General features: G+C 36.9%; 1 protein-coding gene across 3 annotated transcripts in view; it reads right to left on the bottom strand.

The window, feature by feature from the left end:
- Positions 1-5,642: 5,642 nt before the first annotated feature.
- Positions 5,643-22,155, bottom strand: part of KLHL15 (kelch like family member 15) — a 30,206-nt gene continuing 13,693 nt past the window's right edge. For all 3 annotated transcript variants that reach the window (XM_081222369.1, XM_081222370.1, XM_081222371.1), the window contains one exon: positions 5,643-9,579. In XM_081222369.1, the coding sequence (XP_081078495.1) occupies positions 8,470-9,579 (1,110 nt within the window). In that variant the 3' untranslated portion in view covers positions 5,643-8,469. The remainder of the gene's footprint in view (positions 9,580-22,155) is intronic.

Genomic DNA, 22,155 nt, shown 5'->3' with positions numbered 1-22,155 from the left:
AAATCCATAATAAAACACCAAAATATCATTGAAAAATGCATAAATGACATGAACAGGAATTCATAGAACATATATGACAAATAGACGTGAAAATTACTCAACACTCACTATAATCAAAGAAATAGTAATTAAAATACAATTTTCATCTATTAAATTGCTAATTTATTTATTTCTAAGTACAGGGTATGGTAATAGAGAAACTCAAATTCACTGCTGATGTGAGTTTAATATTGTACAACTTTCCTGGAACTTAACCTAGCAATATTTGTCAGGGACTTCAGTTCATTTTTTAATTCCATCTTACAAAACTACATTTAGGAAACAACTGTAAGTCTGGAACATATCAAATGAAAGAAATTTTTTAAATGTAGTATAGGAACAAGAGGGGCATGGTTAGATAAATTACGGTACAGCCATATTATGGAACACTAGGCAATCAGTACAAATATTTTCAAAGAAATTTTAATGACTTGTGAAATTGTTTCTAATAAAATTTTATGTGGAATACAGGGTACAAATACAGGATACAAAACTAATCTCACTCATCTCCATAACACTCTGATCCCCAAGACAGCTTTCTATTGACTCCTAGGTATGAGTCACTTTCCTGTTTCTTAGCATGTCTCACAATTTTTCATTAGAAACATTTTAGATAATATATTGTAGCAACTCTGGATCCTGTGGGGTTGTTTTGCTGTTTTTTTGGTTTGTTGTGTTTGTTTAGTGACTTGCCTGGAGGAATTGTGGTGGCTATTCCCCGCCCCCCTCCCCCACCCAGGTACAACCACTGATGTCTCAGCTCACTTTTTTTTTTTTTTAACTCTTGTTTTTATTTTTAAACTGGGATGCCCAGGGATCACCGGAGTCATCACAGCTTTGTGGTCAGCCAGTGATTGGTCAGAAGTTACACTTAAACACCTTGAGCCAGTAAAGCTTCTGCCCTTTGCTGAGCAATCTGTGTGTGGCCTGGGGAATGCATTCAAAGTCTGTGCAGTTTCCAAGTCTATTACAGCTTTTATTTTCTGTGTTTGCAAGGCCTCACATCCAGCCAGGGACAAGTAGCTTGCTAGGGCCCTCTTAGGTCTCCCCTTAGTTACACACAGCCTTGTCCATGAGCACAGCTTCCTAGACCACCAGGGTTAAAGTAAATATCTCATTCACAAGATCTCCTGGTCTGTCCACTAGTCTATTGCTAAACCCAATCACTATTGAGACCTCAGGCTAGCTGCAGTGTCGGCCACACTGACACATGGGATTCTCCACACTCCATTCCAAAGAAAGGCAGACCCCTCCAATGGCCCTGGTAGAATTTCCATGCCACAGAGCTGGGGGACAAGGAGTTAGGATGAGAACAGCCCCAGGCTAAAACATCAGACTCCCACTGTTCTTACTGAGGTTCAGTACATTTTCTTGAATAAGTGCTTCTCAAGTTGTTGGATGCCTTTGGTCAATTTCCAGTTTACATTTTTTTTGACAAGATTGTTCACTTTTATCATTGTTTTTTAGGGAGAGGATTTGCTGAGCTCCTTAGTTGTCCATTCTGGAAGTCCTGCTCCTTAAATCATACAAGTTGTACAAATTAATTACACAAACTTATCTTACTCCTGGGGGGAGAAGGTGGGACCTTCCTTGGGATGTGAAATCCCCAGGGTAATGTTGCCTTGGCAAGATTTTCACTTCAAGCCTGGAAGCTAACTGGAGCTGCAGGAGTTAAGTCCTACTTTGTAAACCAGAGTGCCTGAATCAGTGGTCCTCTGTGCTTGTTTTCTTTCAGTTACTCCTTAGCCAGGCTTTCTCAAGAGCATTCATGGATCATATACATTCCATGAAAAAAAGAGCTCCGTGGTCAAATGTTTGATTTACACCTAAACGAAATCAAATGAATTTACATAAGGACTTCTCACAGCCTTTTAACATGCTGTTTGAGATTCTCTGAGAAACGATATGTAGGGTTTCCTCAAATTATCGTGACCACTGAACACTATCCCCCACCCAGAGCATTTCAGGGGATTAATGACCTGCAAAACACCCTTTGGTCTTGTTTCATTTGACATTTTCAGCCTGGGTCAGAAATACTGGATATTAAGGGAAGAGCTATCTGTTGACAACTGTGATAGCTGTATGCATCAACCTTTTAGACATAGGAGCGATGGTGGTGGAAACTGAATGGAGGGAAATTCCTCTGGGAGGTCAATTTTGGCAGACAATCTAGCTCTCTAATACAGCTGCCCCTCCTCACCAGGAGTATTTCATTGGTGATCTTCCAAGTTTCTGGGTTCTATTTTTATTAAGGCAGACTTATCATGTGCCAGACATTAAGTCAGACTCTTGGAAAATAAAAAGACAGCATCTGTCCTCAATGAGTACAGTTAAAGGTAAGGTAAAGAAGACATTTATAATCAAGTTTTAGAGGAGGTGGGGTCTAGGTATCCACAAGGTGCTATGGTAAGACCAAGGGGACATTTAAAAAAGATGACAAAGGCCATGATGCCCAGGCTGGTTCTTGAAGGCCAAGAAAGGGTTAGCCAGGAAAAGAGGGACAGATCATGTGTGAAGGCAGAGAGGCTGGAGAGAACATGGCATGTTCAGGGAACTCCCAGCAGCTTGCATAGCTAGAGAATAGGGCACAGGAGAGACTGAACAGGTATGAAGGGCATGCTAGGTTTGAATCTTATTCTCATGGTGAAGGGGGATTATTAAATGCTGTTGAATCTCAGGATCAGATTTACCTTTTGAAAGGTCACTCTGCAAGCAGTGTAGAAAATGGATTGTGGAGGTAGAAGATCAGAGAGAAAGCTCCACGAGGCCAGTATGGATGGCAAGGTGAGGGCAGTTGAGAGTTTAAAGTGATAGGAGTGGGTGAAGTAAGACGTTGGGGTGAAGCAGGAGAGAGGCAATGGTAGCGCCACATAATAATACATGGAATACAGGACAAGGGGCAGGTTTGGGGGGGAGAAGATAATGTACTGAGGTTTGCACTTGTTCAGTTTGAGATTCCGATAAAACATGTGAGAGATGTTCAGAAGATGGTTGGAACTCTGGGTTGAGAAATAGAGATTTAACAGGTATCAGAATAAAAGTGGTAGGTGAAGCCATAGATGTGGGTGAAACTGGACAGGGAATGTATAGACTGAGAAAAAAGCAGAGACAAAAACCCTGAGGAACTATATTATCTCCCTCTTCCAAATGCCTACAGAATCTTTTTGTAACTCATATAGCAATAAACATTTAGCTCAGTGCCTATTATGTACAAAAAGTATCATGCTAGATATGAGGGTACAAAGAGGAATAAAAGAAGGTCCCTTCATCCAAGGAGACTATGTTCTAATTGTGGAAGGAATTACACCCAACTAGTATGCAAAATGAAATGAAATAAGAGCTATAAATGTGTTGAGCATAGAAGAGGCAATTAATTCAATGGAAGAGATAAAACATGTTTCAGGAGAGGAGGAGAGCATTTGAGTTGGGCTTTGCAAAATAAGTGGACTTTGCAAGCAGGGAAGGGGAAACAAGGCAAGCGATTTGAAGCTGGAAATTAGCAAAGATCACAACAGAATAGAGTGCTGGAAGTGATAGAAAGAGGTGGGAAAGGTGGCTTGAGGCCAGGATCCAGGGAATCCTGTCCAGGTTTCTCAGGAGTCCATTTTAAAGAAGGCACACATGTGCCTAAATATATCCAAGTGCTTGTGTTGCAACAGATTCATTTCTACCGGATTCCCTAATTTCAGAAATGCCTTTAAGAACAATGAATCAAAAATGCTAAAGGAAATCTAAAAATCACCAAACTAAGGCTTGAGGGCTTATAAATGCTTTTTCTCAGTTCTCTATTTCCATTCTGCAAAACTCTGTTAGTGGAACTTTAATTACTTGGCTTCACTATAAAATTTCCATTGCATGTAAGTGTAAATAATTTCACTCAAATGCTCTCATTTCAATCTGTGGCTGAAAGCATCGGTAGAAATTACATTTTTGTGGCACTTCCTTGGCACGTTGAAGGAAAACAAAATGTATACTGTTAATCAAGTCATGAGCGACTTTGAAAGTGACAGATTATATCAAGATAGTAAATAATAAGAGATGAAGTATATTTTAAAGATTAAAAATATTTTATTTAAACTTTTCTTCATAAACACTTTTAACATTTTTTTCAATTCAAAAACAGAATGGATAGCATAAACATGTTTTGAATAGATTATATTCACGGCTTGGGAAAAATTACCTGACAAAAATGTAAAGGCTTCCAAAACAGGTATAAAAGGCAAACCTTAAATTATTCTAAGATTTTTAAATCGGCCCTAGGATTATTTGACTACTGGCCCAAAATGTACCTAAAGGTCAAAATATTTTTTCTATAGACAAAATATGCCCAAGGGGTATAGGGCATATACAAGTTAGATAGAAAATAACCTCTCTGATCACCTCACTGGAACATTCCTTCAGAAAGCAAACACCTAATCCTTACTGATATACTGATTAATAAGGTTTTTAATGTAGTTGTTCCCAAAGATGTAAAAAGAAAATCTAAGAACATTAAGGAGGAACAAACAAAGCTGATGGCATTCTCTCAATGTTACTCGTGTAATATTGAAGTTATACTGGTATACTGAAAGGAAACGACTTCCATGAGTTTACCTATTCCAGTCTATGTCTATTGAATATTTGACTTTATAAACTCTTGATAAACTAATTTTTCAGAACTTTCATTTTTAAGATAAATCTCTTTTTAGAAGATATTTATCCCCAAACCAACTCTAATCTGATAGAATGCATGATCCCTAAAAATGTTCAGAGTACAAAAAAAAAAAATGTATAATAGGCAAACAGGAAAAATGGCACTAGCAGTTTTACTGCCATATAGCCCTCATTTATATCTAATTTACACTATTATCTATGTTGTGTTTTACTTCAGTCTAAAATTTTAAATTACGTATTCTCAAAAGAGCTAGTCTTTTCTGAGCGATAGCTTATAAACTGAAATAACAAATTATATTATAAACTGAAATGTTATGACCTACAACCACATATACATATATAAAAATAGTCCCACTGAACGTCTGACATGTTTAGATAATGCAGCTCAAATAATTTGTTATAAAATATTTTAAAGCTTAGTTTCATGTAATTAAGACAAAACCATTTTTACCACTTCTGCCCACACAAATGTGTGTGTCCTTTCCTATGACTCGAGCAGGCTTCCCAGAATGAGGTGTCCAAAGGTGCTGCTTTAGAAAAGATAAGTGAAGGGCTCAGCCAATATTTCACAAGTTATAGTAACACTCACACAGAGTAATGAGGACACAGAGAAAGCTGTCTCAAGAAAAGCTAATAATTCTATTAATTAAGCTTTACTTTTTAAAAACCAGTAGTATTTCTTCCAATACAAAACCTTCAACGTGAGAATCTTGAATTTTATGAAAAGGTTGTAGTGCAAGGATTTTCTTTAAGCAGATTAAAATAAAAACTTAGGTCAAAGACATGGAAGAGAACAAACTTTCTAATTAAGATGCAATTAACAAAAATCAGCTATTTTTGTAAAGTCTGGCATTTAAAATGTAAAGTGAAAATTAACACACAAAGATCACAGCAATTACACTGTATAGTTTTAAATCTTACTGAATTTTTAAAAAGCTATTTTGAGCACATATAATGTATATAAACAAAAATGGTTCCAAATGAAGCACACAAAAAATAAACTTGAAAAAAATTCTATGAAAAATTTTTCCATAGTTTAGTATAACAAAAATAAATCTCTTTCAGCAATTAAACCATAATTTTAAAAGGGAATGTACGTTAATCATGGATTTAAAATAACCTAAATTAGCACTACATATAAACAGAAGAGTTTTCTCATACATTCAGAACCCAAGCAATAACAACTATTCTTAAAGCTCAAAACTGATTACAGCTAACATCAGGTCAGACATGACTTACGTGTGAAGCTAAACCCAGAGTTAGTTCAAGTTAAAAGATTTCACAAATTTTCCAAAACATGAACTTTGATCTTGGCCTTGTGTTTTTACAATGAAGACCAAGAATATTCAATTGTTTGCCCAGATCTTACTTTAACTAGGACTACGAAGTCATATCTAAGCAATTAAAGAGAACCACCACTGGAGTGTAAAAGCCTGATAGGGTACCCTGTCTCGGTCTTTTCCAGCAAAAGACAACAATGAGGAAAATAATGAAGACGTTACTGTTATTTTCTTTAAAGCAAGATGGCACACATATAAAACACTAAGCCAACTAATATATTAGAAAAAGAATTAAATGGCTAATCTAACTCCTAGTTTTCAAAAATAAAACGACTAAAAATGATTTTTAAGATGTAGAAAAAGACTTTTACCCATATTACCATGGGAAACATGATACTGAATTTCATTTTTAGAAACTGAAAGTAAATGATAGGACAACTTAATAAAAATTTAAGTCTCATATACAAAAGAATATTAACTTGATTTCTAAAGCCAATCCCAATGTTTCGCTTTTTTAAAAACTACTTATGTACCTGACTGTTTCTAGCCTCCAGTTGTAGAGTTTTAAAATCAGGTTTTTTTCATAATTGTCTATTTTAATTGCAAAAATGAAACAAGTCTTCACATTTCCATGACTTCACTCTTCCATTTCATATTCAGTGGTGGCAGCAGCAAAAAGAAAAAAAAAAGTGAAACTAGAAACTTTATACAACAGCCATATAGAAGGCATTGCAATATTGCACCAATATCCTAAGGTCTGGCAAGTTTTGCCAGTGTAGATCTAGACTGTATCATATAGTCTACTCAGAAGAAAATGGCATCAATTTGAATGATCCACTTCCTGGCTATTCTTGCTTAATTTTGACAACTATATGTTTTTTCTTCGAGTTTAAAGAGTTGAAAGGTGCGGCTAATCCTAAAACACTTATTATAAATGCTTTAAAAGTTATTCTTGATCCATTCTGAACTTTGAGGTTACTATCCTTCATGCTAGTAGCTTTCAGTAAATAAAACAAAAGCTGAGGGCTTACATCCCCAGTGCCACTAAATATTTTGTACTAAATAAACAAGTAGATATGACCAGTTAAGATTATAATTCTACTCCTTACCTCTAAGTCAAAACTGAGCTCAAATTTTCCACAAGTTGCTACTTTCCATTCAATAACAGATGCAGCAGCCTTATTGAATGTAAAGAACGGGAGTTGCACTTACTTTTAAGGGGCCTTTATTTAGGACTCTGGTATTACCTAAATTCTCTTTAAAAGTGCTTGCACGCTGCAGGGCCAGGGCTTGTCATATACCACTCCAATTCTCACTAAAAACAGGGTAACATTAAACAGACTGCAGAGAAAAACATTTTCAAAAAGAAGACATACATCGATAAGCAACATTAACGTTTACTTTTGAAAATAAAACATAAAATGTTAGTTTTCAGGGCTTCCCTGGTGGCTCAGTGGTTGAGAGTCCGCCTGCCGATGCAGGGGACACGGGTTCGTGCCCCGGTCCGGGAAGATCCCACATGCCGCGGAGCGGCTGGGCCCGTGAGCCATGGCCGCTGAGCCTGCACGTCCGGAGCCTGTGCTCCGCAACGGGAGAGGCCACAACGGTGAGAGGCCCGCGTACCGCAAAAAAAAAAAAAAAAAAAAAAGTTAGTTTTCATAAAACCATACATGTTTCAGGAATATAAGCAGTTTGAATATTACTGAATCAGTATGGACTGAAGATAGGCTACTCTGATACCAAACGAGGACTCCAGTTATTTTAACTTTCTAAAAATGTTAATACATGAAAAGACATTACATCTAGAATACAACAAGTATGGCAAACCGTGTGTGCAAGTGCACTAGCTTAAAAATATAGAATCCTAACCACGCATAAAAGGGGATGTGCCTTATATATTCATAAGATGTAAGCCAGTATGGATATGCATTCACTAACACAATGCAGATAAGAGAAGGCAGCTTAGAAATAGTGTTCTGAATATAAAAAAGTTAAATTTATAGAAAATTTATATTTTTGCATTTTCAGCAAAAAGCCATGCAAAAAGGTCAAGAGTGTTAAACTTAAAAAATAAAATCAAAGTCTAACAGACTGCAATACACCGAAATAAATGTTCAAAAAGATTTCAGATAGAGATAGGAACTGAAATTACATCCAGTGACACTTATCAGGTCTTCTCTTAGAAGATGCATGACTCCTACACTGACATTTGAAAGAAATGTTTAAAGCATAACATCAACTTCCCAGATAAGTGAATCGTTCTATTAAACTGCTTCTGGAAGTAGTTTCAAGAGCTAGTGCTTAGAATTGACTTATTGCATGAGTTTGAGGCCACTAAAAAGAAAAAAAAAGGATGTGAGAACAGAATGAAATTATTTTTATATATTAGACCAATGGCTTTGATAGCAAAACTAGTGAGGTTTTTCTTATGTTTCTTAATTAACTACTTTGTCTCAAACATTTTTTGTTTGGCTTTTTTGAAGGGAGAAAGATGCCATTAATTGCAACGTCTGACCTCGTCCAGTATATATTCTGGAAAATGCAGGTTGCATACTTGTAAACCATCCAGCTTGCAGGGCATCCGCGGGTACTCATCTTCCTTCCATTTGTTTTCATCCGGATCAAAAGTGAGAATAGAATCGCTGTAATGACCATTGTAGCAAAGACCTCCAAGAACCATTATCTGTTTGTCCAGCACAGTCACACCATGGCCACTTCTACCAATTGGCATGGACGCCAAGATGGTCCACTGATCAGTCTCTGGGTTGTACACTTCTGTGGAAGGGCATCCCTGAGACTCAAAAGAGGCCCTCAAGATCACACAGACACCACCGAAGACATAAAGCTTGCCGTTGTAAGAAATCATCTTGTGAAAGCATCTAGCGTAATTCATTTTGCTCTTATTCTCCCAACAGTTGGTAACTACTTGAGTTCTCCTGGTCCGCTGTTCTATGGTCCCTTCTTTACTGGGGTCAAACACGCACACTTGTTTGGAGGTGGAAGATGAGGTGATTCCACCAGTGATAAACAACTTGTTATTGAGCACTGTCCCCTCATGTCCATATTTGTTAACTGGATAAGGATCCACAAATTCCCACTTATCATTCGTGATATCATATCTCTCTGTTGAATAGAAAGTCTCATCTCTGGTTCTGCCTGCTACAGCGTAAATAAACTTTCCAATAACACCAACTGCAAATTCTGAACGTGGTACAGACATGTCTGCCATCCGGAGCCAAGAGTTTTGTCTCGGGTCATACCTGAACACTTTGGAAGAAGCATGGAATTCGCCATCTGGGCCCAGTTCTTCCCCACCCAACAAGAACACGAAGTTATTCACGATAGCAAGGCAGTCCGGACGCAGAGGTACTTGTGGGCCCTCCAGTTCCCACCAGACTCTTGGTTTCTTTAAGAGAAGTATTTTACTGTTAACCATGCTATGTCCAATCATGCCTCGGAATACTGTAGTTTGGGGTTTGGCAGAGCGGATGCGGCTTGATTTCATGTCCAAAAGAGGCTGCTGGTGAACGTTCTGAAAGTAATTCAAGGCTTGATCAACTTCATAGCGCAGCTGTCGGGAGTATCTATAAAATTCTGATGTCTTAACCTAAGAATACAAGTAAAATAATTTAACAACAAAAACAAAAAACAAAAACAAAACATCAATGGCAAACAAAATATCAAAGCCCACTAAGATGATTAGCTTATGATTTTAAGCTACTTTACTAAAACTGATTTCCTGTTAAGATCACATACTTTCTTTTTATTATTTTTTTTACACAGCTTTTATCATATTTGTTTTTGTAATTTGTATTTGTACTAATTTATGCACATTCCCAATCTTTTTAAAAGTAAACAAGTTATTTTCCAGGCACAAGCTAAATTCCTCTAACAAAAAAATGTATTAATCATCTAATATATGTCGGGACCTGGGCTACAAATGATGGCTATATGAGGACAAGTAGAGGTTGCACAGTAGAGGAAACGTTGGCCTTGCTTTTCTTAACCACAAGGAACACTGTAAGAACACCCATGGCTGAATAATTTGGGGAATTAAGTTAGTGAGTTAGTAAAAATTTAAATACACACAAAATTCTCAGTTGGTTTTTGACATAAAAACTTGGTCTGCGGGGCTTCCCTGGTGGCACAGTGGTTGAGAATCTGCCTGCCGATGCAGGGGACACAGGTTCGTGCCCCGGTCCGGGAAGATCCCACATGCCGCGGAGTGGCTGGGCCCGTGAGCCATGGCCGCTGAGCCTGCGTGTCCGGAGCCTGTGCTCCGCAACGGGAGAGGCCCGCGTACCACCAAAAAAAAAAAAAAAAAAAAAAAAAAAAACCTTGGTCTGATATCATTAACTCCTATAGTAATAATTCAGTTGACAAGAAAAGGTCAAACTTTTTCCTTTTTTTGCGGGGGGTTGGAACTACCGAATTATAATGACTGCTAACATCTTATGAAGCACTTTTAAGTATCATGCTAACTTCTGTGGGGAGATTAAAAAAAAAAAAAGAGTATAAGATGTGGTCCATTTCCTCAAAGAACTTAGAGTATATTTCAGGAAATGAAAACAAATACACATTTACCAGTTTTAAGTGAATGAGGCAATTGACAGTTAGGTATGAAGCTGTATAGCACATCTGTGAGTGCTACGAACTTTAGATACAGAACATATCAAACTGGTCCAAAACATTCAAGGGATGTTTTGTGAAAGAGGTAGGAAGTTGGAAACCAAGCAGAAACAGCCTGTATCATAATGACAAGGGTGAAATAAGAGGGCTAGGACTTGGATGGTTACCATTTGGATCCTGTAGAGATAAAATCGACAGATTTTATACTTTTTCTCTTTATTGAAATTGTTCACTATTATTATTTGCTGTGGTTTCTTTCACAGTTATTTTGCTAGGAAGAATTAGATTGTATGTCCAATCATTGTGATCATATGATTAATTCTTTGTATTAAGAACAATTATACTATCTTTTCTCTTAGAGGGGTCATTAGGCTAACAAATTAAATATTTAAGTGCCTACTGTGCACAGCCAGTAGTCTGACTGCTACACAGGTTTTGAAGTAACAGAATCAGCATAGTAATTAAGCACCACATCAAGCAGCCCAGTATGGTGATTAAGAATTCGATTTAGGAAATATCTGACTTTGCCACTCACAAGCTGTGTGATTTTGGGCAAGTGACTCAGTATCTTTAAGCCAGTTTCCTCATCTGTATTACTGGGACAGTAGCACCTACACCTCATAACCCTAAGGTAGGAGACAGGCAAGATAATCCTACACGGAAAGGACTTAGTATGGTGCCTGTCATGTGGCAGTGCAGGAAAAATCACAGCTGTTATTAGCTATTATTACTGACCAGGGGACATCTGTGGAAGTGTCACTCAATTTACATCAATGCATCTGATGATGTGCGTTTGTTTGTGTAAATATTAAGTCTTCCAGAAAGTAGAGGAGAAATGAGAAAAACTGTTACTTTGTATCTAATCCTCACCAGAAAAGCATGACTGATGACATGCAAGTAGGAGGAAGCTTTAGAGGAAGCAGCCATGTTGTTTGGAGATCAAGAAAGAAAGGAAGGGGAATGCTGCCCATAATGGATAGGCAGATTTCAAGATTTTCAAAGGAAAAATAGGATCAATTCCAAGATCAGAAACTGTGTAAAGAAGCTCGAGAAGGCTTGGAGGCTCTCAAAAGCATAATGCTGACTGCATAATTGCAAAACATACTGATGAGGGGAAGAAAGGGGGAAAGTATCTAAAAAATCTGATGTGCTGCAGAGAGCTTTCTGGAATTCGGATGTTAAAAAACCACTTACGACAGATGGTAAAAAACAGGCACATAAAACAAGTATTATAAAGAGTGAAATGGAGCTGTAAGAATATTGTGAACAAAGCTAAAGCCTAAGGGGGAACTGTGACTTTACAAAGTGCCAGAGAGTGAATAAATGGCATTTTAGAGGTTAAAGTAAAAAAAAAGTAGAGGAAAAAGTGAATTCCCCCCTGGATGAGGTGGTTAATGTAATATTAATAAAGATAAAGAGAAACAGCCTCCTATCTTATTTCCATTCTTGGCTAAGAATATTATATTCTTTCCAATCTGAAGATCAAACACAATAACTAAGAAAAAACTTAAATCCAAGATGGCTGAGAAAAAAGAAAAACCAGCTAGATATTCACACCGAGTTCAAGTCATCTGATCTCACAAATCACGTCCTGGGATCCTAGGAGCCTTCACAGATAAGGCTGCTTAACTGCTTTCTGTAATCTGTGTGGAATCATGAAGGATGGCAGAGGACTAGAAACCAGACAGACTTCCGAACTAAGACTGCTTAGCTTGAGCCTGATCCTGCATTGTTCAAAACTAGTTAGCACTTGCATGTAAGAAAGCACTACAAACTAGGAGGCAACACAGACTCACCAAGTAATGCCAAGACTGACCATTTCTGGTTTAATTTTTGATGATGTAACAACACTGCTAGAGAATGAGAGAACCTATGACTTCAGCAAAGTAATCAACAAAGCTTAGTCATAAAGAAAACAGAAACACTAGGGACCCATGAACCACCTGAAATTGCAACAGTAATTATGTTAATGCATTTGGGGGGGGAGGGGGGAAGTCCAAAGCTTTTATCAGATGTTCCAGGGATCCACAAACTCCAAATGTAAAGCTTTAACTGACTCTATCCTCACTACGAACCAACAATGTGATATGACAGTCTTAAGAACTAATAAAATCATGGACTGAATTAGACAGTCCCAACCTCTCTGTTCAGGTGAAACCACAACTAAGACAGTGTTCAATTCCACCAGTGTACTTTAGACAACAAAGTGGATCATGTCGAGAAGACAGCAAAGAGATCCAAATCACAGGAAGAGTGGTCAAACAGATGAAGAATGTTTCAATCCAAGAGAAGACTCAGGAGAGAAAGATGGCAACTGTTTTCAGGACCAATAAGTAGAAGGTAAGAGAAAGACTTTAGGCCAATATAAGGAAAAGCTTTGCAATTAGGACTGACAACATAATGGATGTTCACTGAATTATTATTTGTAAGAGCACAAAAACTGGGCACAACTCACATATCTATTAATATTAAATTGGTTGACCAAACTCTGGTATATAACATGCAATCATTAAAAGGAATGATATTAATCCACATGCAGTAACAGACATTCAAAATGTCAAAATGACAAAACCTGCAGTACTGTATATATAATACTCAAAAAATAAAAATGGACTGTTTTGCACAGTCAGCAGTATATGCAGGGGAAAAATGTATATAATACGTGTACAACATATAGTTACCAGTGAGCTCTTGAGGGGCTTGCCCTTTTTAGATTCAAAATAGGCCTGTACTGGGCTTTTCTACAGGGACTACAGTAAAAAGGGTACGGGTACATGTTCCCAAAGTGAAGAACTGTCTACTTCTGGAGTCTAGCATCCTGCCACTGAAGGTAGTCCAGGTGTGGCCACCTATCAGGATGGCTGGAGAGGAATTCCAGCATCACACGAGGACTAGGCAGAATGGCCTATAATGGCTTTCCACCTTCCAACCCCAGGTTCTTGCAGATCACGTCAAACTGGGCCAGCTTAATGGCTTCCTACAGTCACTTCCTAGTCTTTCCTTTTTTTTGTATACCCAATCTTTGGTCCCTTTGTCCTCTCCCTATTCATTCTATTGTGCTCCTTTGATATTTGGGTTCCAACGAGTTTACAAGAATCACTTCAGCACTATGTTGAAGTCCCAGTCAAAGCTGCATCTTTACCTGATCTGTTCTACCTCTAAGCCCACAATAATGGAAGTTGTGCCTTTTGAGATAGCTATTATACCCTAAGAGATATTCTAACCAAAGAAATTTAGCTCCTACTTCTCTCTGCCAAGGCTAGAAGTTCTAGACCTACCTTGCCTTTTTCCAGGGCTACTTATTGCTGCAATTTTCCTCTAAAACCACACAATATCAATAAGCATAACTAGCTTCTCCTTTCATGATAGGAACAGAAAATTAATGAATCTGTGATAATCCTGGACAAAGTAATTACAGATACACTCTGCTTTAAAACAAAAAGTGTAGGGCCAAAAGCTTCTTTGTGAATGGAATCACTTAAAATGCATTAATGAAGGGAGCTATCCAAAAAGAAACGTGTGGCTCATTTTTTCACAGAGAAAGCATTTCTCTCATCATTTGCTCCTCATATAACAGTTTAACTATCTGTGTATCAGGCTCTTTCAAAAGAAAGATACGGAAAGAATGACATTTCTTTCATGTTCTGAATTACTTTCCTTATCCTTTCTAGGACTTAAAAAGCTGTCTTGGGCCTCCCTGGTGGCGCAGTGGTTGAGAGTCCGCCTGCCGATGCAGGGGATACGGGTTCGTGCCCCGGTCTGGGAGGATCCCATATGCCGCGGAGCGGCTGGGCCCGTGAGCCGTGGCCGCTGGGCCTGCGCGTCCGGAGCCTGTGCTCCGCAATGGGAGAGGCCACAACAGTGAGAGGCCCGCGTACCGCAAAAAAAAAAAAGAAAAAAAAAATTGTATTATGAAAAGCATTTTGAAGTGAAAGTATTTACTACCTCTTAAAAACAGTGATCTGAAAATTTTAAATTAGCCATTTCCTCCTCTAATCTTTTGGTTTAATGAAATTGTGTGCATGCACATATGCATGTAGAGAAAATGTGAGAATTAATAATTTTGAATGTGATTCCTCTAAATATGTTTATTAAGTCAAAGAAATAATAGCTAGCCATTAGCACTGGGTAAAAATTCCATGATTCTCTTCTGTCAAAATGTTATATAATCCACTTACTAAATTTTTAACTTTTAAAGGTAATTTGTTTATACAGCTCTTAATTTTGAAAGAATTAAAATGAAGCAGGCAATATAATTAAAACAGGCATTTCCATAGAGCTTACTACCTTTATTTGATTAAAAATCTACAATTTAAAAGTATCTACTAAAACAGGCTATAGTTTAAAAAATTATTTTAGGCTTTCAGCCAGCCAATTTAAGGTACTATCAGCTGTTTCACCTTTCAAAAGGATTTTTTAAATGCCCAATATACTAAACCAAAGAAACAAAAGGGCTTTTATTAGTTTAACCAGTTGTAGGGAGGTGAGAGGGGTGAGAACTGAGGGTCAGAATAATCTCTGAACTCAAGATCCCAGGTCTTAGACTTGGCACTGTCCCCAAGTCACTGTATGACCATGGAGCCTCCAGTTTAGGTATTTTCCCTTTATAAAAGGAGTAAGTTGCATGAACAGGCATCTCTCTGGCCCTCCTACATCCAAAACTGCTAACCTAATTTTTGCAGTGGTGAGTATAAGGTGTCATGTGGAAGGAAGACTGAGTCCTGGCTGTCAGTTTTATCATCCTTCCTCCATGATTCAGTATTCTCAAAAGAAATACCCAGAAATAAAGCAGTTACTGTCATGGAGCTTTAGTGCAAAAACAAATTATGTCTTTGGGAACCACAGCTACACTTGATATTAATTTTGATATTCAGTAAAATGTGGAAGTCTTTATATGTTTTACTGCAAAAGCATCTACCCTGATATCAGAGGCTTACTTATAAAATCATGCTCAGAACTGAAGCTTGTATTGATTTATGTGACACAAAAAAAGCTAGTTACAAAGTGCCTTTAATTAATCCCTTTGTCCTGAAAAACTGAATAATGACCAGGGATAAGGCTATTTAAAAAAATTAGTTCCTGTTAAGCACAAATCCTCTCAATAACACTATAATTGCAGTCAAATACCAAACAGTTAAAACAAATTTGAAAAAGGATTTACACATCCTGTCTTCTCCAGGTAGGCAAGAGTCTGAAGTATTGACAGCTTCAGAAGGCAAGTGACCAGGGCAAATGGGGGAAAGGGAAAGGACTCCCTCAGGACAATCTTCTTATACGAGTTTCAGCACAATTTGGTGAGTCCTCTATCCCTTCAACTTTTCTATAGATAGTGAAAAACATTTAACTCAAAAATAAACGTGCTTCATATGTAGGAAATAAACTTACGGTTACCAAGGGGGGCGGGTGGGAGGGATAAACTGGGAGATTGGGACTGACATATACACACACTACTATATATAAAATAGATAACGAGTAAGAACCTACGTATAGTACAGGGAACTCTACTCAATACTCTGTAATGACCTATATGGGAATAGAATCTAAAAAACAGTGGATATATGTGTATGTGTAACTGATTCACTTTGCTGTACAGCAGAAACTAACACAACATTGTAAATCAACTATACTCCAATAAAAAATAATTATAAATAAATAAATAAATGTGCTTAGGGAATTCCCTGGGGGTCCAGTGGTGAGGACTTGGCGCTTTCACTGCCAAGGGCCCAAGTTCGATCCCTGGTCAGGGAACTAAGACCCCACAAGCTGCGCTGCAAGGCCAAAAATAAATAAATAGATAGATAAATAAATGGGCTTAGAAAGTCTAATTTCCTTCCAATTTTGGTACGACAGTAATAGAGCACCACTAGAAATTAAATGAGTGCACAAGCCTAAAAGGTAGAAAATAATGTAAAAGACTTAAGAATATCTTATCACCTGATTACACTAATATTTAGATAGTACAACTAAGTTCTAGAATTCACAACTTTTTTTACACAATTTTTTCCATACTTATGGAAATACTCTCAACTATGTCAATATTTTATTTATAAATACGGAAGAGCAGAAGGAAAGTCAAATAAAAGGTTTAATCCTAGAACTAACTTCTGAATGAGCAAGGCTTACCTATGACACATGTAACATTTTCTGGGTAAATATTAAATTTGAGAATTAAAACTTTAAAGCCTAAAATCTTAATATACCCCCCTGGTTCCTTTCCTGCTCCTAACCTTTTCTCCAGTCATTTTCTGAATTCTCTGATCCTTTTTGATTTCTGCTTATCATTTGGTTTTTCTCCCTCTCTTTATTTCCCAATTCATTAAAAAGATTTTCTCCTTTTACAAGTAAATATGGCTGTCCCCATTCCATGTCTTCCTCTCCTGTTACTCCACAGTCAGTTTCCAATTCTATGCTTTTGTTTTCATCTCCCTTTTATTTAAAAGGAAAATCAGCAAGTAAGGTTGAATTTTTTAACTCCCATTTTCAATAGGTTCCTACCAGCTTAATACAACATTCTAATAGTCTCTTTCCCAGGGGATTTCACAGCAGTCAACACCTAGTCAACTCTAGGAACCTGGAATGAATGCAAGTCAAAGGCGGAAAATAAGAGCACTCCAAATCTATACACAAAGGGCAGAAGACTGGAGAGGAGAAAAACACCTTGGGTGATTTTTAAAGAAGCGCACATGTATTAATTACAATCATCCAAGTCCATGGGGCTGGGAGGGAGGGGTCGATAAAAAAGAGACTGATGCAGAAAAAGACATTGACTGAGAAAGTACGCTTAACCCACTGACCTAATTTCAAACAAAAACCTGCTAATCTCTGTGTTTTCACTCCAAGGGGCAAGTGAGCTGATTGTTAAGTAATTTCATGTTTATAGCTGTATAAGTACTATTTAATATATGAAGGGGATTTTAAACTTTTTCAAAAACAACTCAAGCTTATTAGAAATTCTAATCAAATTTCACATTGGAAATCCAGGTTACTGTCTTCTAAAAAATATTTTTATTGTCAAATACAGCACTGCTTGTTTCTTCTAAAACTGTGAGGGTTAGAGGGAAATTTGGGTTTTTTTCCTCTAGATTTTTCTGGCTGTAGTATAAGTCATTAGAAATAATTACTTTTTTTGAGTTTTTGGGCTAAACTGTGGTAACACTGAAGTTAATGGTTTGGTTTCTGGACAGAAATTTTGGATTGGTCAAGTGCTAGTTTAGTCACAACATGTTGCAGTGCCTAAGTGAAGGAATTCTGAGGGGTACACAGCACCTACATTTTTACATAGATGTGTCCTTGCCCAGGCAATTTCATTACCAAGTGGGTTGTGCCTCAACCAAAATATCGCACACCCAAGCACGACACATGAAGAATAAATTTCCTTATGTGTCATAGTCCACTGTTAATGCTATATAAACAACTATGCTGATAGGGAAATATTTGGAAGATTATCAGTGCTTTGTGAAGACCAGTTCTGAGAGCTACCACGTTCTTCAGAAAGTACTAAGGGTCTTAGTAAGGTATACTTGGATACTTAATTTGTAATCCTTAAATTCTATCAGTTTCAAGGTGAGTCCAGGACACCTTACCCCATTTTAAACTGTAGCTTTTAAAGCCACAAATTCTGGTCCTTAAGTAAAAGACATTAAAAAAAAAAAAAGTGTTAGCCTTTCTGAAGCATTTTCACTCTGATCCTAGGATTAATATTCACTAGTAATGAACTTATCTTCTTTCAATGGACTATCAAAATTATCTCAAGGCTGTAAATATCCTTATAACAACAAACTTTTATAAAATGCAGACATGATTTGCTAAATCCAAATATATTCTCAGTGAAGAACATCTTTTCTCATTAAAACATTAGCTTTGCTCTTCAAAAGTTGAATAAATGTAATTTGGGGGGATATGGTGAATTACATTTAACAGGTTGGGGAAAAAAAGCACATTATGGTATCTGAATATCATGAGCTAGTTTATAAAACAAAATATTTGGAATAAAGCAGAATTCATCTATATAATCTGATTCCTTAAAAAATAATTTTCTTTCCTTTTGAAAAATTGTAAGATCTTATGATTATGATTAATATAATTTCTAAGGGGATCATTGGTATGCTAAATCTTACCTTACACATATTTATGATACTGAAGATGCCCTGCGTTCAAAAATATTAAAATGTCACTTTACTAAAAAATCAACATATGGGTATTTTAATGAATAATTTAACAATTTTGCTAAAAAGATCTTTCCTGTACAAAAAAGTAAAAGAGGCATTTTGCCAAATATACATTTACTTAATAAAATGTTTTCAATAAAGCAATAATTGTTTTTTAAAAACCAAAAGACCAAAGAGAGCAAAGTTTAAACTATTTAAATCTTCACATCACTGAAATTCAGAATGACAAATGTCAGGCCTTATCTCTGTTAACAGATGCAAAGACCATTAGAGTTAGTAAAAATACATGACACAGACATTTGCATTACGTAAAAACTGAGATTGAAGTCTAGCATTAAAACTGAGAATGGACTATAGTTAGAATCAGTCATACTCCTAACCAACTATGTCAAAAGGACAAGATCCTTAATTTTCAGCTTTCCTCGATTATACAGTGAAAACTCCAGAATTCTGCTTTCACACCTTACAGTGTTCCCACATCTTACACTTTTTTCAGTGCCATTAAAATTCTTAGGCTATGTTTTGTTCATGCAAACATGTTAGGATTTTCACAGCTCTGTAACAACTTCTAAACCACCCAAGCAGGCCCACAGGGTTAACTACATGCTTCCTGCACATGAGGGTCCTCTCCCTACTCTAGTAGCTTGGACTGAGAAGCAACCAGACCCGGGTTCCAGTCTAGACAGTGCCACTTACTCTGGGATAAGACTCCTAACTCTTCTGAGCCTGTTTCCTTACCTACAAAACAGAGATAACCTGCAGACTCTACCTATGTGTACAGCACTCAGTGCAAGGCCTGGCATATAAGTGTAAGGTGTTCAGGTAAGTAGAATCACTGCCTCTAAGGAACTTGGTGAGGAAATCTGCGAAGTCTTGGTCTCTTGGTTGATGATCCTGTCCCACAGAGTCAGTACAAAAGTTAAGACAGTCTGTTTTCAGCTGGGGAGAAAATCCAGTAGACGACTAGGGGAAAAGATACCGTAGAAGAAAAACCCAAAGATTTCCGCACAGCTAGAGGGCATGATTCAGGTCCCTGGAATCAGTGGGGGCTATTCCTTAGGGAGAGGCAGAATGGCCCTACAAAGCCATTGCTCAGATCTGATCGTTACTACCAAAGGAAGAATTAAAATCTCTAAAGGTTTCTTCACGAAGCTTTGTTCAATCACTTTTTATTTTCCTGAGGCCAGGGAAAGGATTCTGACAAAGAGATGCTATACTTAAGTTATCTTCATCAGCCATTCCACAGAATAGTTAAGTAGGAAGGTTCACTTAACACTATACTGTACAGAACATTTCTAAAGGTTAAGGCTCCAGGAAAGGGTTAAATAAGTTAGAAAGGCTGTTTAATGTATGCATATTTAGAGTTTCTAGAGCACAACTTACTCCCTGAACTTGTAGAGCAGCGCTGTGCAACGGAAATATAATCTGAGCCACAAATGTGAGCCAACGATGTAATTTTTACACTTTTTAGTGGCCATAGTTTAAAAAGCAAAAAGGTGAAATTGACTTTAATAATGTATTTTAGCCCAATATATCCAAAATATCATTTCAACATATAATCAATATTAAAGTTAGTAATGAGGTAATTTATATCCTTTGTGTCATCTTAACCTTTGAAATCTCAAATCAGACTTGTCACATTTCAAGTATTCAAAAGCCACAAGCAGTGATTGTATTGAACAGCATGGTTCTTAGAGATACACTACTTTTTTAATAAGAAAGAATAATCTTTTAATTTCGACATTTTAGCTAGTTTTAATTCCAATAAATTGAATGGAAAGGCTCCAAATTTTTTTTTTAAAGGGAGGGAAATTTTATGAATCTAAAAGGAACCTAATGCAGAGTAGTGTGAATAAAGTCCTTGATGATTTTAGTCATAGGATTGGGCTACTTAGCCTCTTAATACAGAAAAGAATGGCAAATTCTAAGTTTGATCAGAGTTGCTAAGTGGTTTTCCAAGACTTTCTCTGGCATTACAACAATATTTTCCTGTAATTGTTCCTGAAAATACACGATGCTAAAAAGTAGGTGTGTTAACAGGAAATATAAGGAAGAGAAGAACTAAGTTAACACCAACACAAGGAAATAATCTGATAAATCCAGAATGTGGGGACACACTAGGACAATTGGCAATCTGATCTTTCTAAAAAAAAAAAAAGTGGGGGACTGTTTTAGATTCTTTAAGAAAGATTAAACAGACATGATAACCAAAAGCAATGTGTAAACCATGACTGGATTCTAGGGCATTTGGGGGACAACTCTGAATATGAACTAGCTGTTAGATGATATCAGGGTCTTACTCTTAATTTTCCTGGGTGGAATGGTATTGAACCTGGGTAGGAAAAAGTCCTTATTCTTAGGAGAGGCATGCTAATAAGTATTAAGGGATGAGATGTCATGATGTTTTCAACTTATTTTCAAACGTTCAGCAAAGGAAAAAAATCTACATAAAGAAAATATGGTAAAATGTTAACAGTTCTTGAATCTAGGTGATAGCTATATAGGTATTCATTTTAATTTCAATAACGGTATTATGGTTATGTAGAATTTCCTCACTCTTGGGAGATAAGATGCTTGCTGAAGTAGTTAAGGAGGAAACGTCACATCTACAACTTTCTTTGAAATGGTTTAGCAAAAAACAAAAATTTTACATAAAGGCACACACTCTCCTCTCTATCTAAAAACAGGGCGGCAAAATGACAACAACTATTAACCTACAAGATATGTTTATGGGTGATCATTCTACTGTTCCTTCAGCTTTTTTGTATGTTTACAAAGTCTAATAGACAGTTTTTAAAAATTGAAAGCTAAAAAGTGCATATTAACATTTCATTTTTCTAAATTTCAGCAAATAGGATAAAACCACAAATCAAAACTGCCTACACTTTTCCCCATGTAGATCCTCATACTAAAAAAGGACCAGCACAGATGTACTATGTCTTTATTTCTGTGCCCTTTCTGGTTCCATGCATATATAATGGTTTTAAAACGGCCTTGTTTGAGACCTGCAGAGTGCTGAGTACAGGAAAAATAGATGGGCCCTATTTTCAAGGAGCTCGTAACAGTATGGTGTAAAATAGTCCAAATTCTTATTTCCCAACCAAATTTTCCATTTTAGTTTCTGAAGTTTAATTTCTAGAGATAAGGTCTCAAATCTGCTTAGTGTTTTACAACACATTCCTTTGATAAACATTATCTCTCACACACTGCTAAGACAAGAATCACCAACTACCTTCCCTTCCATTTACCTTACCAGTATCACAAATAAAACTGGAAGATTTATATAAAAAACAGAAAGATTTCTCTGTAGCTAGGGCCTTATTAAGTTTTCGTAAGAAATTAATTCAAGAAGGAAGCCTTAACAACAGTTTTATTCTGATGAGATT

Source organism: Mesoplodon bidens (genome assembly GCF_964165515.1).
Source record: "Mesoplodon bidens genome assembly, chromosome: X".
In the NCBI taxonomy this organism is placed as follows: domain Eukaryota; kingdom Metazoa; phylum Chordata; class Mammalia; order Artiodactyla; family Ziphiidae; genus Mesoplodon; species Mesoplodon bidens.
The sequence above is the reverse complement of the archived record's forward strand: the minus strand, read 5'-3'. Positions and strand labels throughout refer to the sequence as shown.